Here is a 19,416-nt window from a genome sequence, read left to right on the forward strand (position 1 = left end):
CAATACAACAAATACGACAATGATGTTTAAATACTTCACAATTTTTATATATTGATATATATATATATATGTGCACCATTCAAAAGTTTAGGGTCACTTACTCATTCTTTATTTATTTTTATTTTTTAAATTTTTTCACATTTTAGAATAATAGTAAAGTCATCACAACAATGAAATTATAGAAAACATTTAAGCTTACACCCTCAGATCAAAAGGTTTTTAAGATCATGAGAAACATTTCAGGCAAGTGACCCCAAACTTTTGAAACGTAGCGTATATTATATATATATATATATTAGTGCTGTTGATGTAATGCTTTAATTCAGTGCGATTCATTTAAAAAAAATTACGAGCTAAAAAAATGTACGCAATTAATGGCAATGCCCCCGGACAGTAATAAGGAAGATTCCTGAGAAATACAAGCTTGTAGTACCACCTGTTTACTCCAGGGGGCAGTAAGTGAAACTTCAGATGTGTGATCAACACACAGTTTATACAGTGAACAAAACAACCATCAGCAGGCAGAACAACACAAACATGCGTTACGTTCTTGCATTCAAAACACTTGAAGGAGTGCAAATGTGAACTAAGGGATCTCAAGATGTGTTTAAAGATTGAGTATTAAACTATATATAACGTGACACAGTGACCAAAACAGGGGCTTTCTCAGCAAATATTTGTATATGCGATTAAATGTGATTAATCGCGATTAATTAATCGGGACACCATGTAATTCATTCGATGAAACATTTGAATCGATTGACAGCCCATATATATATATTTACAGTATATACAGTATATATATATGTGCATTACAAGATAATTTTGGAGTGGAATTACTGTAATAAAATGCCACAATGCAAAAATCTTTATAGCACAGTCTTCGTTTTGATTATGCAAATCAAATTTCTTTCTTTTAAAATAACCTGGACATGTTTGTGAGATTCAACAAGAACAACTGTAGTAACTATGGTTTTTTGACACAAAATCTGGTTAGCGTGGTAAATTCTTTTGTGTGTTTACGCACCATATGTGAAGTAGGCGATGTCCGCAGGAAGGGATGCATTGCTGATGTCGTGATTGGGGACGTGCAGGTCGACGTAGAGTTGAGCTTTTGATGCTTTGAGGAACGCCATGAGACGAGCCGTGAACGAGGCCACAAAGATCGACAGCATCCCGAAATCTAGAACATTCCACAGGTGCATGACGTACTCCCGTGGACCGTCAGACCAGATCTCCTTACACTCTGACCAAATCATTCCTGAAACACACACACACACACACACACACACACACACACACACACACACACACACACACATACACCTCTCTAATCAGTACAGAAAGACAGCACAGCAGGAAACAGAACACACACACACACACACACACACACACACACACACAAACAACAGTTACCCATCATGCACCAGTCCTTACCTAGCACCCATTTCATAATGAGCAGCTCCGTCCAGGAGAACTGTGTGGTCTTGACACGGAACACTTGTCGAGGGTGGTCTGTTATTGTCTCGTTCGGGAGGTTCTTCACCCCCTCAAATCGGTCCGATGCGTTCACAATCAGCAGACCCAGAAAGATGGTGAAAGACACGGCATGAGCTACAAACTTCATGAAGGGACTCCGTAATATCTGACCCAGCTGAAAGAGAGATTTAATCCTGAGAGGTAATTTCAGGAGAATGTTGCCCAAGATTTTTCATCCTAATATGTCTTAAAGTTTCATTTCAGCAGCATGAAAAAGGTGAGGAAACCGGTTTGCTAATTTCAAACTCATGGAAATTCACTCCCTTCTTCTCTCTCTTTGCACTAACACAACTTTTGAATAAGGCTTTATTTTAAGCCACTGTAGATGGTCCAGAATGCAGCAGTGCATCTGGTCTTCAATCAGCCAAAAAGGGCCCATGTCATCCCTCTCTTGATTTCACTCCACTGGCTAACTGTTGCTGCCCGCATCAAATTCTTTGGCTTTGGCTCTGGCTTTCAGGACAGCCAATGGAACTGTACTTCAATTCACTTCTTCAGGTCTATGAACAAGTGATGCCTGGTGGTCCCATCACAAAGAGGCTCAAAGTCTATTCCATGATCGTTCACTCTCTCTGCTCCTCTGTGGTGTAATGAACTTCCAACCTCCACACGACCTGCTGTTACCTTCTCAACATTCAAGAACCAGCTGAAAACACATCTGTTCTGCGAGCACTTAACCAACCCTTACTAATTGCACTTACAACTGCACTTAACCTACACTTAATGTACAAAATAATCCTTGTCTGTCTCTTTCTTCTGTGCTAGCATCTTTACTACTCCAGCCACTGTAAGAACTTGGCAGTCCTACAGGTGAAACTCGAAAAATTAGAATATCGTGCAAAAGTTCATTAATTTCAGTAATTCAACTTAAAAGGTGAAACTAATATATTATATAGACTCATTACAAGCAAAGTAACATATTTCAAGCCTTTATTTGATATAATTTTTATGATTATGGCTTACAGCTTATGAAAACCCCAAATTCAGAATCTCAGAAAATTAGAATATTACATGAAATCAATAAAAAAGGGATTTTAAATACAGAAATGTCAGCCCTCTGAAAAGTATAATCATGCATATGTACTCAGTACTTGGTTTGGGCCCCTTTTGCATTAATTACTGCCTCAATGCGGCGTGGCATGGATGCCATCAGCCTGTGGCACTGCTGAGGTGTTATGGAAGACCAAGATGCTTCAATAGCGGCCTTCAGCTCTTCTGCATTGTTTGGTCTCATGTCTCTCATCTTTCCCTTGGCAATGCCCCATAGATTCTCTATGGGGTTCAGGTCAGGCGAGTTTGCTGGCCAATCAAGCACAGTAACACCATGGTCATTGAACCAGGTTTTGGTACTTTTGGCAGTGTGGGCAGGTGCCAAGTCTTGCTGGAAAATTAAGTCAGCATCTCCATAAAGCTTGTCTGCTGAAGGAAGCATGAAGTGCTCTAAAATGTCCCGGTAGAGGGCTGCGTTGACTCAGGACTTAATAAAGCACAGTGGACCAACACCAGCCGATGACATGGCTCCCCAAACCAACACAGACTGTGGAAACTTCACACTGGACTTCAAGCATCTTGGATTGTGTGCCTCTCCATTCTTCCTCCAGACTCTGGGACCTTGGTTTCCAAATGAGATGCAAAATTTGCTCTCATCAGAAAAGAGGACTTTGGACCACTGAGCAACAGACCAGTTCTTTTTTTCTTTAGCCCAGGTAAGACGTTTGACAATTGAAGCCCATGTCCAGGACCCGTCTGTGTGTGGTGGCTCTTGATGCAGTAACTCCAGCCTCAGTCCACTCCTTGTGAAGCTCCCCCACACATTTGAATGGCCTTTTCCTGACAATCCTCTCCAGGCTACGGTCATCCATGCTGCTTGTGCACCTTTTTCTTCCACACTTTTCCCTTCCACTTAACTTTCTATTAATGTGCTTTGATACGGCACTTTGAGAACATCCAACTTCTTTTGCAATTACCTTTTGAGGCTTTCCCTCCTTGTGGAGGGTGTCAATGATGGTTTTCTGCACAACTGTCAGGTCAGCAGTCTTCCCCATGATTGTGAATTCAACTGAACCAGACTGAGAGACCATTTAAAGGCTCAGGAACCCTTTGCAGGTGTTTAGCTGATTAGAGTGTGACACTTTGAGCCTACAATACTGAACCTTTTCACAATATTCTAATTTCACCTGTATATTGCAGATTTTTTTAAACTTTGCATAAAAAATTGCTTGCTATGTGTCTGTAATGGAAAATGATTAAGACTTTGTATTCTATTATTTTATTCTAGGTGGTTCGGGTATCTGGTAAGGATGCCCCCTGGGCATCAGACACGTCCAGCTGGGAGGAGGCCTCGGGGAAGACCCAGGACTAGGTGTAGAGATTACATCTCCACACTGGCCTGGGAACGCCTTGGGGACCCCCAGTCAGAGCTGGTTAATGTGCTTCGGGATAGGGAAGTTTGGGGCCCCCTGCTGGAGCTGCTGCCCCCGCGACCCGACTTCAGATAAGCAGTTGAAGATGGATGGATGGATTCTATTGTTTCTCTACTGGGTACTTTGTGTTCTCTCTGTCTGTTCTCTCACCTGCATACCATATAATATGTGGACACCCTGTACTCTACTTGGTGATAAAGTGTGTGTGTCCTTATTATGCCCAGCAACAGCGTTAGTAGAGTAAGACTTGAGATTTTCATGTGCCCGAGGCATGGACGAAGCATGGATATGGAGTGGTCAGTGCAGGGAGGTGCCAGTCTGCTCCTGGTACAGGGTATCACTGAAACCACACCATACAGAGTATAAGGCAGAGGAGACAAAGAGCTCTTTGCTCGGCACCTGTGGAACCCTTTGATTTTTACATGTTGACAGACTACTTGCAAGTATTATTAATGATCCAGAAAGACATTTTCTGCCTCTGAATCTCTTAGTTTAGGAAATTTCCACAATAATCTTGGCATAGTTGGGTAGGAGTGTCAGCTGATTCGGCAACACTCTCAGCACTGAAGGACAGGAAACTGTGCACAGGCTCACAGTAGCAAACATCAGGAAAAGAAAATGTCAGGCAGGGACTGATAAACTTAACATCTTATCTCAGTGTCTGAAGTACTCAGATGATCCTAACCTGAACTCAGCTCCTACAGTGTGATGCAGTTTAGATGAAATAGCACAAGACGAGGCAACCCTGGGGCTGACAACGAAGCCCCAATCAGCTAGCGTCTCACCACCGCCATCGTATACAGTAAGCGTGAAGGAAGGCACTGGATTACCATATATAGAGAAACAGCTGCTGACTTCACCATCGCATACGCACCAGACAATTGCAGTCATCACCAAAATCACCTCAAAGCGTCTCCGACAAATCTAAGTGGCTAAATGGGAGGGTGGAACACAGTATGTGTAAATGATGAATAAAGGGTAAATCTGAGGAAACTCATCAAGAGACTTCTACACATGAGCAAACTCTTACACACACACTCAAATGCATGACACGCTATACACCATGTTTTCTGATGGGTCTATAGGGCGATGCCAAAACTCACATTGACAGTAAGAAACACACCAATCACATTTTTGGTAGACTCCAGTGCCACAGAGTCAGTCATAATGACATAGGTATTAAACCCAAAGCCAAAGTTAAGTGGCAGATTTGTACAAACAATTGGGGTTGTGTGGAATGTTGCAAAAAATACTATACAAAACTGTGACTGACAATTTAAAGGGCAATATCAAACATTCCTTCTTGCTGTCTGATTGCTGTCCAATAAAATTGGTGGCCTGTGATTTAATGAAAAAGCCTAGAGAGGGGTCTTATTGTTTGAAAACAGATTGATTGTTTTGGACTAAGGAAAAGTGTGCTGTTGGAGTCCGGCTGCCCAGCCTCGCAGAAAAGAAGCAGTATAGGGTACCCAATGACAGTCCACATATATCACTGGCCAAAGGGGAAATGCTTGAATGGGAATATATAGGCCCATGGGTTAAACAATATACATTTGTGGATGACTGGACTAAAGTGGGTGACTCAAATGTGTGGCATAGTGTACAGATGGATAGTATCAAAACAGACTGTCAGCATAACATAGAACCCTTGAGGGGCGTTCAGAGAGTTCAGGAGACATGTGACAAACTCTCCCCGGCATTCGTCACTCTGGGGGAACAGCCTCCTGAGCTAGCTGAAGTACCACATGATTTGTGGGCCCAAAGCAAATATGATGTGGGACTACTGAAAAATGTTCAGTACTCCTAAATCATCATATAGGCTGTGCAAAGAACAATACCCACTCAAATTGGAAGCAAAGGAGGAGATACATCCCATTTTTGAATCATTATTAAAGTCTGGCATAAACGTGCCATATCCAACATCTCCAGTACTAAACATTTTTTTCCTGTCAAAAAGATTTGTGATGCTGAGCAGCCAACAGAATGGAGATTTGTACAAGATTTGAAAGCAGTTAATGCAGCTCTACACACTCGAGCTCCAAATGTTCTAAATCCACACACCATATTATCACAAGTGCCAGGAAAATAGCTAATGGTTTTCTGTTGTAGACTTATCTAATGCCTTTTTCAGCATTCCTGTTGATAAATGCTTGCATTATTGGTTTGCTTTCTCATTGGAGGGAAAAACATACACATGGATGTGATTGGCCCAAGGGTACAGTAAAAGTCCAGCAGATTATAATGTAACATTGAAAGACAACCTTGACAGCCTCATGTTAAAAGGAGGAAGTGCACTTCTGCTATATGTGGATGATTTGATGATCTGTTCTCCCTCAGAGGATGCATGTAAACGGGATAATCTATCTTTGTTAAAACATCTAGCTGAAAATTGACATAAATCAAGCCTAGTAAAGATGCAGTGGGTAAAAAGCAAAGTAACATTTTTGGGTACAGCTGAGGGAAAATCCCTCTCACCCAAGCACATTGAAGCAATACAATGAAGCAATACATTGAAGCAATACAACCACTAACAAAGAAACAAGTGATGAGCTTAAGGAATGACATCATACTGTAGACAGGAGTTTCCAAATTATGCAGAGAAAGAGGCCACATTGTCTAGTATCATACACGGTTACGGCCTGGCGGCAAATTATAAGGTTAGCTGGGCAAAGGAAGCCTTCGTTCAGTTAAAATTAGCTCTGCAATCAACTCCCACATAGGGCCTACCAGACATGACAAAAACATTCACTCAGCCAGTGGATGAAAAATTCAGTGCTATTGCATGTGCATGGGGTAAAATGAGACCTGTGGCATATTTCTCATGATAATTAGACTCAGTTGCAGTGGGCCTACCAAAATATCTGCGTGCATTAGCAGCAGCAGAACAATCAGTACTGGCTTAGAGGGACTTAGTTGGTTACCAAGATTAGACTCTCTTAGTACCACATTCTGTGTCTATGATACTATTAGAGTGACTAAATGTAAATGTACTTTTGGTAAAATTTAGCATGCATTTGACCTGTAATATTTTTTGTAAGTTCCCATGATTATACCCCCAAAAATATAAACTTTCATATATTTGAAAAAAAAAATTCTAAGCATAGTAAAAAAAATTGTAAAAATGCAACACTGGGCATTAGTGGTAAAATTTTCCTGATCCTAGACAGTAAATCATAAAAACATCTTTTAAATGTTTTTCTGTCATTTAAAAACATTTCGTTTTATAATATTTGTGGTATATTAAAGGTGCACTAAGTAAGATTTTAGCTCGCTCATACTCGTCCCATTGGTCCCAGTAGTACTTGTAGTTTTGGACTCTATACTGACACCCATCGTCCTGGAAACTGGAAGCTTGTTTACTAAGTGCTGCCGCTTTACACCATAGTTTATATTCTGTTTTGTTACTTTTAGTCACTGTTTTTCTCCATCTCATACTACATACATTCCTATTATTGGCATTCTTGGATTCAATCCAAACTAGTTGTGCGTTGTTGCGCTCAGGACTCTCGAGCGAGACTCCGCAACTCTCGAGCTCTCTGCCCTGCTGAACACCACCTTCTGCTCATGCTTGACATTTGATGTCGTGCATTTATCTGTTATTTCTTGCCGTGAGAGCTACAGGATGTACTGTAGCCATTTGTTTCACCACTCCAGCAGGGACCTCTACATTTTATCATTTTATCTTTCCACTTGCACTCATTCTGTTCGGACTGTCTGGTGGAACATTCATCAATACCATGCCATCACGTTAGACTATACTGTTGACTTGGGCTCTGTTGTTGTTTGCAGCAAGTATGTTGTGTTTGTTGTTTAATTGCTTGGTTTGCTTGTTCTGTTTTCATGTCCTTTAAGCATTGGCTGAAAGCGCTCTATAAATTAAACATGTTATTATTATCATCTTTATTAGTGGTGGTAACTTAGTCAATTGCACGACACAGGTTGTCATGTGTTGTCAACATGGCAGCGCCCATGAGGTGTCAACCAGCTCCATGTAAAAATTAAACAGCTTTTATTGGGCTTCTGGTATGACTGGAGTCTTCATCTCATGTGAGTGTATATAATTTTCAACATGTAAAAAAAATGCTATTCATGTCTTTATATGTAAACATAGTGAACCTTTAAATATATTATATTACATAGAGATGTGTGTTTTTTATTATTTTATTAGATCAGCAAATATATCATTAGGATGGGGGGTGTGGGGAGTAGGTAGGCCTGTTAATCTATGAAAATATTATGTGAAATAATTGTATTATTTTGTATTCGTAATTATTAGGGCTGTCAATTTAACACGTTAATTCTGTGCGATTAACTTTATAAAAAATAACGTGTTAAAAACTTTTACGCAATTAATGGCAATGCACCCGGACCATAATAAGGAAGATTCCTGAGAAATGCAAGCTTGTAGTACCACCTGTTTACTCAAGGGGGCAGTAAGTGAGACTTCAGCTGTGTGAGCAACACACAGTTTATACAGTGAAAAACACTTGACGTTACGTTCAGTTGCGTTCAACGTACAGTTATGTTCTTGCGTTCAAAACACTTGAAGGAGCGCAAATTCGAACTAAGGGATCTCGAGATGTGTTCTAAGTATTAAACTATATTTATCTCGACACAGTGACCTAAACATTTTATGTTTATGATGCAACACACCGAGACGCTACACAAGCATGTCTGACGCAGGTGTACATTGACGGGTCCTTAAACAAGCCCTCATAATAAATCTCTGATTGATAAATTCACTTGTGTAATGGATTACTGTGAACTGTGTGTCAATGATTGACTTATGATCAATAATATGGTAATAAACAATACATTGTATTCTAAAGCCGCTTTTTATATCGTCTTATCAGTGATGAACTCTTCTGCCACAAGAATGTTATGGAAAATGTTTTATTATATTTATAAATATTTGTAAATATTTAAAGATAACTATGCATCATTATTTAATCATTATATATTGAATTATTGTTATATGAGGGGCTTTCTCAGCATATATTTGTATATGTGATTAAATGCGATTAATCACGATTAATTAATCGGGACACCATGTAATTCATTTGATTAAAAAATTGTAATGGATTGACAGCCCTAGTAATTATTTCTAAAGACAAAAATATACATGGTGGGACAATTTGCACTATACAGGAAAACTGACAAAAACAACAATGCATTGTGTTGAACAGTGCGTTCATAATTTAAAGTGCGCTCTTCTTTCCTCAGTGACGCGCCCCGTGTCTGTTGCGAGTGTTCCCTTGTAATATGAGACGGCCGCTGTAACACATACTGTAAATTCCATAAATGATGCATCGTAAAAAATACGTTACACCTATAAACACTATTAATAAGCGTATTTGGGTGTGCAAGCTTTCATTTTGGGTGGCATATGAGGGGCACCTCAGCAAAAGGGCAGGGGATCGAGCCCCTACAGTCACCCCCGCTGCACGTGCATGGTGTTGAATTCAAAACATACAGCCCAAAATAAAAAAAACCTGTGGTTAAACTTTGCAACCCTAAATGCTCAGTGTTGCAATTCTTTTCCAAAATGCTCAAAACAGAATATGCATCCAGTGGCTTCCGAAAAACAATTTTAAGTAAGTAAATAAAAAAAAGTCCCTATATTCTTGTATTTTATGAAAATGAGCAACATGAGCATTCTGCCTGACATTTCTTTTTGTGTTTCACAGCAGCATCTTTAGCTGTATTAATCCTTTAAAGCTCAGTTAACTCAACAGTAAGAGGTGAGAGCTGATATTCACTGCACGTAACACTGAGACATCACAAACATACAGTCTGTATTAAATAATTCCATCGTGATTTATCATTTGTTGTAAATATTCTGCCCTCGACATACCTCATATATTCATCAACAACAGCCGCCATGCTTTTCCTCTTGGTCATATCTCTCAGGAGGCTGCTTGAGAAAGTATTCTTTCCTCACAAAGTTCACAAATGTTCATCAGAGACTGTGTCAAAAATCAGTCGTGTAATCAGTAAAAGTTGTTTTTTCTCAGCTGGGGTGATGTGAATGGTTTGATTGCCCTCAACTTCAAGTGTCTCACACACACAAAACCTTCATCATCATCATCATCATCGTCATCATTCTTATCAGTCTGTCATTCATCTTTCTGCTTGACATTCAACACCTCTCTCTTTTTCCATTGCTGTCTGTCAGACATGATAAATACTTTAATAAAACATAAGCTCTCAGAAAGCGCACAAGAGACTTCATTTGAAGTTAGTATATTGCTCAATAAGCCTTTACGGAAGCCCTGAACCGCAAGGTGAAAAAAAAAATATGTCTCAGTTCCTTCCTGAGCCAAAGTCTTACATTTTTTTCTCTCTTCAAATGTTTTTTTTCTCTCTTCAAATGTTTTTTTTCTCTCTTCAAAAATATATATTTTTTTCTCTCTTCAAAAAAGTTTTTTTCTCTCTTCAAATTTTTTTATTTTTCTCTTCAAATGTTTTTATTTTTTCTCTCTTCAAAAATAATATTTTTTTTCTCTCTTCAAAAAATTTTTTAAGAGAGAAATTTGTTTTTATAGAGAAAAAACATTTTGAAGAGAGACATTTTTTTTTAGCTCATAACAATATATAATTATAATTACATTTCACCATGAAAGTATGCACATGACACATAGCAACAGAGAAAGTATTAAAAGCATAAGATTACATGTTTACTGATAGTGGCACCTGGTGGCCAAGGTTGGTACTGCATTCCTTTTTTTGAAGAGAGAGAAAAAAAAAATTTGAAGAGAGAAAAAAAAAAATAAGACTTTGGCTCAGGAAGGAACTGAGACACAATTATTTTTTTTCACAGTTTTTTTCCCCCACATGCGGTTCAGGGCTTCCGTAGGCATTAAATAAACTGCAGAAATAGAAACCAAGCAACCAAGAAAAGGCAGATGTTCTCATTGAAAGAATTATAATCACAATGTGTTTTACCTTGCTACATGGCACGATCCAGTATGTAATGGCGAGAAATGGCAGGCCGACAGTTACACCCAGAACCGTCAAACACTTCACACCGATGGACTGCTGCCGGAGACCGGAGAGATTCTCATACCAGATCGTCAACAGCTGCTGCTGGCAGTTTGGATGAGCGACAAACTGAGAGAAAGAGAGGAGGAGTACATATCAAAATACAGCATCATTCTGTTACATTTACAGAGCCATTTTCTGTGCTTTGACGTTTTTCGGGGGGAATTCAAGTGAATGATGACGGGGGCTGTTGAGCTACAAAAATAACAAAAAAGCACCAGAACAGAAGTGCAGTGTACTGTTAAAATAGTCATACAACTAGTGCATTATGTTCCAAGTCTTCTGAGGAAGAAGACCAACATTTACATCATTATTTGCTAAATATTCGCATATATATATATATATATATATATATATATATATATATATATATATAAACACTGCCGATTTCTTTCAACAAGGAGCAGAATTTGGTCTTGCACTTATATAGTGCCTTTTTAACCTTAACGGTATTCAAAGTGCTTTACACTCAAGTCAAGTCAAGTGGTGCCCATGCCCACCTCTCTGTTGGTGCCCATGCCCACCTCTCTGATGGATCTCTTGTCCAGGAGCTCTTCCTATTCCTTGCTGCCTATTCGGCTGTGGCTCAGGTGGTAGAGCATCTCATTCCCCCATTCTCACACCAATGATGCATTGGTGCACAATGATGACATTCATTGTGATGCGGACGAGATTCTATGGTCAAATGCTCAAGACAGGCTTGATCCGAATTAATGTAACGTGTGCTTTATGTTTTGTTTGCAATGGTGTACATTTGATTATCAAGAGCATACCTATGTTACAATTATATCTGAAAAACACAATTTGCCTAAATGATTGTAGAGTCTCCATTTGTTCTCAAATGTCATTGATGTCTTTGAGAAACAAGATAATATAGCGCTTTTTCATCCAGCTTGTACTTCAAGGGAACACACTCTTGGGCAGTGGTGGCTCAGTGGTTGAGGCTCAGGGTTACTGACCAGAAGGTCGGGGGTTCAAGCCCCAGCACCACCAAGATGCCACTGTTGGGCCCTTGAGCAAGGCCCTTAACCCTATCTGCTCCAGGGGCGCCATATCATGGCTGACCTGCACTCTGACCCCAGCTTAGCTGGGATATGTGAAAACTAATAAATTTCACTGTATATATGCAAAAGACTGTGTGTATAATGTGTGACCACAATAAAGGATTCTTCTTCTTCTTCTTCTTCTTTTGTTGTGACGCAGCAGATTATCACTTTTCTCCCTGGACACTTCTCCGCCCATCACCTTTATTTCTGTTTATCTTGTTAAATTAAAGCGCCACTGAGATGTGTCACCACAAGCCCACAGCTTCTGACTTTATTTCTTATCACACAGTGGAAAACCCAGGAAGCTGTGTTTTGCTGTATGAGTTTGTTGGCATTTGATTTAATAAGATTAGGGTAGAAAGTCAAAGGAAGTGCAATTCTCCTACTTAAACCTCAAGTGAGAGCTGGTATTTACAATTCTGTCTACAAAGTCTACAAACACTGATTGAGCTCCTGCATGACCCGGACACACCGCCAGGCTGACATTATATACAGCTACTTGTATAGCTGGATATAAGTGGTGCTTGTCAATGTAAAACTCACCATCAGAGTTGTGAGTGGTTGGTATGTGGTTACTAAGGTGTTAGGTTGTTGCTAATTGGTCAAAGTCAAAATGGCCCATCCCTAGTCTCGATAAGTTATTTGGGTGTATTTCCAGAGTTTTTTTTTTACTAATTATTGTCCGACAGGTAAAAATGTGATGTCTGATTGCTTAAAAGCCTTACAAAAGCATTTCTTATTGATAGTTTGGGGGGACATATTGAAGAAATCATCACTTGTTTATAAAATAGCCAATAGAGTGCAACGGTACCCACTCCATTTTTTAGCCATTTTGGTCCGGAAGTTTTTTTCCCATTCTCATAAAAGAGTTGTGAGCCATGAACCCAACCAACCAGCTCCGAGGTGAATCACAAAATTTGAATCTTTCATTTGAAGCAAAAAAGTGTTTGAAAATCAGCCAAAAAGGCAAAGGTACCAGACTGTGTATGTAACGTCTTTAATAAGGGAATGAACTACAATCCCATGAAGCACTGCGCATGATGTAATAATTCAAGAAGATTGAGTGGAGAGAGAGTGGCTTTACTGGGTCATTCACACTGTGTAATGGGATTGGGCGGTCGCTGCAGAGCTCTTTTGGTGCGCTTTGTTTGCCGCGATTCTTTGATTGATGGATTTTCCCCCTTAAGATCATGGGTACTGTCATTCTTTACCACCCCCATGCTGCCACCCCCATGCTTCACGGTTGGGATGGTGTTCTTCGGCTTGCAAGCCTCATCCTTTGTCCTCCAAACATAACGATGGTCATTATGGCCAAACAGTTTAATTAGACCAGAGGCCATTTCTCCAAATAGTAAGATCTTTGTCCCCATGTGCACTTGCAAACTGTAGTCTGGCTTTTTTATGATGGTTTTAGAGCAGTGACTTCTTCCTCGCTGAGCAGCCTTTCAGGTTATGTCGATATAGGACTGGTTTTGCTGTGGATATAGATACTCGTTTACCTGTTTCCTCCAGCATCTTCACAAGGTCCTTTGCTGTTGTTCTGGGATTGGTTTGCACTTTTCACACCAAACTACCTTCATCTCTAGGAGACCGAATGCATCTCTTTCCTGAGCAGTATGATGGCTGTACGGTCCCATGGTGTTTATACTTGTGTACTATTGTTTGTACAGATGGACGTGGTACCATCAGGTGTTTGGATATTGTTCCCAAGGATGAACCAGACTTGTGGAGGTCCACAATTGTTTTTCTGAGGTCTTGGCTGATTTATTTAGATTTTCACATGATGTCAAGCAAAGAGTTTGAATGTAGGCCTTAAAATGCATCCACTTGTACACCTCCAATTCAGTATACCTCCTATCAGAAGCTAATTGGCTAATTACCTAAAGGCTTGACATCATTTTCTGGAATTTTCCAAGCTGCTTAAAGGCACAGTTCACTTAGTGTATGTAAACATCTGACCCACTGGAATTGTGATATAGTCAATTAAAAGTGACACAATCGGTCTGTAAACAATAGTTGGAAAAATGACTCATGTCATGCACAAAGCAGAAGTCCTAAACGACTTGCCAAAACTATAGTTTACTGATGATATTAAATCTGTGGAGTGGTTAAACAAATGAGTTTTAATGACTTCAACCTAAGTGTATGTAAACCTCTGACATCAACTGTATCTACTAAGAGAGAATTTGTCAACTATTAGGAGTACACCAGCATAAAGATGGCCTCAAAGCTAAAGGCCAGGAACTTAAAGTCACAAAAGTCGATAAGAAAAGGTGAAGGTTGCCCCATAATAAGAATGCAGAGAGCTTGTCACACTTGAGTTAGTCCTAACAGAAGAGCACTCAGAGTTGTGGAGTCAGTGTTTTGTGTGATAAGTCACAAGGTGAGTTCTTAACATGCAGAAGAGTGAGCCACAGTCATAATGGACCAATCAGAGTTCAGCTGAGGTGAAGAACAGAGCAGACCATAATGCATAATGAGATTTCAAACCCAAACACCTCCACTCCACAGAGACAATCCATTCTGTGGTGGTACCATAGTACAATGATTGGACGGGATGTTAATTCCAAGGTACTTATATATAACAGTATATTAAATACATACAGTATATACATATATATATATATATACATACATATACACTGTATATTTTGTATATACACTAATACATACCATGATATTAAATGATACTCAAATGTTTTGTTATTAAATAGAGTGTTCTCACCTTTTTGACTTCATATTTGATGGCGAGTTTGACCCGGCTCAGACAGGGTCTTTGGTGGTCTCTGGGGGGGTTCTGATCCACGTCACCGTTCAGAATGGCCTCCGCTTCCTCTGTATCTCGACAGAGATCCAGAACACCCACCACAAAGTCTTTACACTGCATAGACAGCTTTCTGTATTCATTCTGTAGAAAGACAGATTTGTCAGAATTTGGGTTCTAAAAAGGTCAAGCAAGCACCATAAAACTATCATATGACTATTTCCCAAGTCTTCTGATATCATGCACCGGCTGAAATTTGTGACGTTACTCCCTGAGCTGTCATTTATCTTTCATATATCCATATATTGGAAGCGTGTTGGTCTCGAAACCTGCGACAACTCATTTGCGTCTTATCGTGGTATTTTTCAATATAAGCAAAAGCAAATTACATTTCATCGCATCTGCAAAAAGGGAAGATTACCAGTGAATAACGACTTAAATTTGGGCCTGTTCCTCACTGAAAGATGTCCTATGTCTTCAGAAGACTTGGAATATAGCACACAAGTCATACGGACTGCCTTTATGATGCTTTATTGTCAGTTTTGGAGCTAAACAGTCTCAGTCCCCATTATGAAAGAAGTACTTTGGACATTCTGCCTATAACTTTTCCTTTCGTGCTGCATGGAAGAAGAAAAAAACATCATACAGGTTTGAAAGAGACCTACAACTGATAAGAAAGCAAAACTTCCCCTGGCAGAAACGTAATCTTGTTTTATGAACACAGTGTCAGCCTCCATGACAGCTCACAATCCAGCATTTAAAATCACACATCAGAGACTGTCACGAAAATAAGCTTCTGGACATTCAAGCAGGAGGTGTCTGTCCGTGTGTCTAGAGAACAAATGCTGGTTTCCTGCCTTCTCAGTCAGACTTCATCTGTGTCTGTAACACTGAAGCGCTGTATTTTTGAGGTGAGATCTGGAGGCGGAACTGATGCCCTGTGCGGCCGAAGCTCCGAACTGCCTCTCAAACTGATCTCTGAGATAACAAGCATTCTGACCACTTCTGAAGCCAGTGTTCTCCAAAGTCCTGTTCATTCTGTGTATGAACTGTATTCTCTCCAAGATGGACTGTAAAGATGGAGTCTTGTATCACACTGAAGGCTGTGAATCAGAAATATCAGACTGCTTGATGCTGCAACTGACCAATCAGAATTGAGTCTTTCCGAGAACCGTGTAATAATGCAACATATTCCAATCATGGATGGCCTCAGGTACTATATGAATTGTAATCCTTAGAATAGATGTAATATTTGAATATTCTACAAAACCATTAAGATTTTTGTCTCAAAATAGCCTACATTAGCTGAGTGAACATACATCAAACTTATATGGCAGCCAGCACACACACACACACACACACACACACACACACACGCACACACAAATACACCCTCACACTCACAAACACACACGCACGCATGAACGCACACACACACACAAATACACCCTCACACAGAAACCCTCACATTCACACACTCTCACCCCCCACACACACACACACACACTCATGTTGTGTTTCCATGTTTTATGGGGACTTTCCATAGACATAATGGTTTTTATACTGTACAAACTTTATATTCTATCCCATAAACCTAACCCTACCCCTAAACCTAACCCTCACAGAAAACATTCTGCATTTTTACATTTTCAAAAAACATAATTTAGTATGATTTATAAGCTGTTTTCCTCATGGGGACCGACAAAATGTCCCCACAAGGTCAAACATTTCGGGTTTTACTATCCTTATGGGGACATTTGGTCCCCACAAAGTGATAAATACACGCTCACAGACACACAAACACACACATACACACACACACACACACACACACACACACACACACACACACACACACACACTCACACACACGTCTCATCGTCTGTAGCATCCTTAACCTAGCAGCTGTACCCTTGTTTTGAACCCTTTTAGGAAAATACATCCAGTCACCATCAAATTGAATTCATTATGACTTTTTAAGCAGATGTTATTCAAATTAATCAAAGATGCAAAAGATTCATTTCACATCTGACTGACAGAGCCGGCATTTATCAACACTCAGTACAGGGAGAATACAGGAGAAACACATGTTCCAGATTCAAGACTGTACTGAACTTGTGCTCGTTAGAAAGCATCTGAAGCATAACGTCAACTATCACAAAAAAATTGTAATAAAATCTTTTTGACTCAGTAATAATAACACATAAATATATACAAAATTGAGGTTACATTAAAGTACCCATGGGAAGGAATGTAGCAGTTACAGAATGAGTCACTGAAAGCCCAGTTTGTTTTTCTGAAGTGGGATTATTGTGGGGCTGTGTTACGACCTTGCTTCAAACAGCACCGACAATTTAGGTTCACAAATCTTGTTCCTAAAAACCGATTAACTTTGGAATATTAGATTCATCGGTGGGGCGACGAAGAGAAAAGGCTAACAACATTATGTGCTGTTTCTCAGGAAAGAGAGAACGCAGTGTGTGTGTGTGTGTGTTTTTGCAAACGTCTGCAGGTTTGTGTGTGTCTCTACATGAGTTCTGCAGGGGCCCGAATGCTTTCAAACTGAATGAGATTGTGTTTCTATCAGACTATAAAGCAGCATGACCTCATCTGTTTACATGCACCAGTAAGATGAAACAGCCTTTACTCAAATAGTTTTATTCTCCTTGCATTTTGATGTGCATAGACACTTAACAGTATTTGTTCTTTTTCTGGTTATTACAATGTTTTGGCTGGGTGTCTATGGCAGCCTATAGAACCGTATGGTAAAAAGTTGTCAAATTTGGCACACTGGTTGGAGAGGGTGTCAATGTTACTAGTGGTAATTTTGGAGTTCGTCCCTCAAACCCTCTAGCGCCACCAACAGTTCAAAGTTTCCCTATGGAGAAAATGAATGGGATTTCAGACTGCTGCACTCTATCAACAGGAAACACTTTCTAATTTAGCCATCTCTCTCTCTCTCTCTCTCTCTCTCTCTCTCTCTCTCTCTCTCTCTCTCACTATCTCTCTCTCACTATCTCTCTCTCTCTCTCTCTCTCTCTCTCGCTCACTATCTCTCTCTCACTATCTCTCTCTCGCTCACTATCTCTCTCTCTCTCTCGCTCACTATCTCTCTCACTATCTCTCTCTCTCTCACTATCTCTCTCTCTCGCTCACTATCTCTCTCTCTCTCACTATCTCTCTCTCTCTCTCTCGCTCACTATCTCTCTCTCTCGCTCACTATCTTGCTCACTATCTCTCTCTCTTTCTCTCTCTCTCTCTCTCTCTCTCTTGCTCACTATCTCTCTCTCTCTTTATCTCTCTCTCTCGCTCACTATCTCTCTCTCACTATCTCTCTTTCTCTCTCTCTCTCTCTCTCTCGCTCACTATCTCTCTCTCACTATCTCTCTCTCGCTCACTATCTCGCTCACTATCTCTCTCTCTCTCTCTCTCTCTCTCTCTCTCTCTCTCTCTCTCTCTCTCTCTGCTCTCTCTCTCTCTCTCTCTCTCTCTCTCTCGCTCACTATCTCACTCTCTCTCCAATGGTATGCACTGTATATAAAGCTATGAAAAAGCTGCTAGATCACATCTAATTGTCCACAACTCATGTCGTCTGGAGATTTTTGTCTACCGATATTTTTTTCATCGGAACGATCCAAAAGCACTTTAAATTGCAGTAGTCTATCCCTCTCCGCCTCGCTGTCATCCTAAACATCAAAGATGGCGCTAGCGTGAATAATGTCTGATGGATATGAAAATGTAAAATGATGAAAACAAAGCTGTTGTCACACACTCCCTTGAGCCTGACCTGTGTGTGTGTGTGTGTGTCTCTCTGTGTGTGTGTGTGTGTGTGTTTTCATGCACTTCACACACACACACACACATGCTGACACACTATGAGTGATTGTTGGCTGATTTAACAGATTTGCCCTTTTCATCGCACTGTTGTAAAGAGATCAGTCTTTCAGAGCGATGAGGGGGGCATTGTGTCCGTTAACAATCCAAAACACACACAGACATTAATACTGTCTCACGTGCACTCATGTTTTCCTATCTTTCTAATAGGGCAAATGCAACAGACATCTATTGTTCCATTGTTTTTAAAGGTAATAACTATTACTCCAGACTAACCCAAACCCTATCACATCTCCTAAAAGTAAAATGTATGAATTTATGAATGAAACACTATTCATGAATCCTTTTTTTACAATTAAGAATGCTGCGAAATGTCCCCAGTTTTGTCAGATTTAGCTCACTTCTAGAGGACATTTTCCCCAAAACTATGGCTATCTTTAACTGTGTAAATACAGTAAACGTGGTCATTTTCACATGATAGGTGAAAGGACAACCAAATTGCAATGTTTACAAAAATCCACTCCATTGCCTGTAATGCATAAGAAGTTGTTCAGCTGCCAAGAAAAGTTGTCCCATCATTAAAATGATCCCAGCCCACTATTTTGGGTTATTCTTGAAATTCTATATGCTATAGGCACTTTTAATACTGCTTGCTCCAATATGATAAATTGCTTTGTATTTCCTCATTTGTATCAAAGTGTCCGCTAAATGATTAAATGTAAATGTAAATGTAGTCACATGGTGACGCTTCCATTCCTCTTCCTTTCAT

At 39.9% G+C, this 19,416-nt stretch overlaps 1 protein-coding gene across 1 annotated transcript in view; it reads right to left on the reverse strand.

Annotated features, from left to right (window-relative positions):
• The window catches only part of LOC127663374 (short transient receptor potential channel 7), a 61,476-nt gene that overhangs the window by 34,564 nt on the left and 7,496 nt on the right, over nucleotides 1-19,416 (reverse strand). Inside the window, exons 2-5 of the mRNA XM_052154932.1 lie at nucleotides 14,775-14,957; nucleotides 10,908-11,072; nucleotides 1,438-1,654; nucleotides 1,028-1,261 (exon numbers count right to left, since the gene is read on the reverse strand). Coding sequence (XP_052010892.1) covers nucleotides 1,028-1,261; nucleotides 1,438-1,654; nucleotides 10,908-11,072; nucleotides 14,775-14,957 — 799 coding nt within the window. The remainder of the gene's footprint in view (nucleotides 1-1,027; nucleotides 1,262-1,437; nucleotides 1,655-10,907; nucleotides 11,073-14,774; nucleotides 14,958-19,416) is intronic.

Source organism: Xyrauchen texanus, chromosome 23 (assembly GCF_025860055.1).
Source record: "Xyrauchen texanus isolate HMW12.3.18 chromosome 23, RBS_HiC_50CHRs, whole genome shotgun sequence".
Lineage (NCBI taxonomy): Eukaryota > Metazoa > Chordata > Actinopteri > Cypriniformes > Catostomidae > Xyrauchen > Xyrauchen texanus.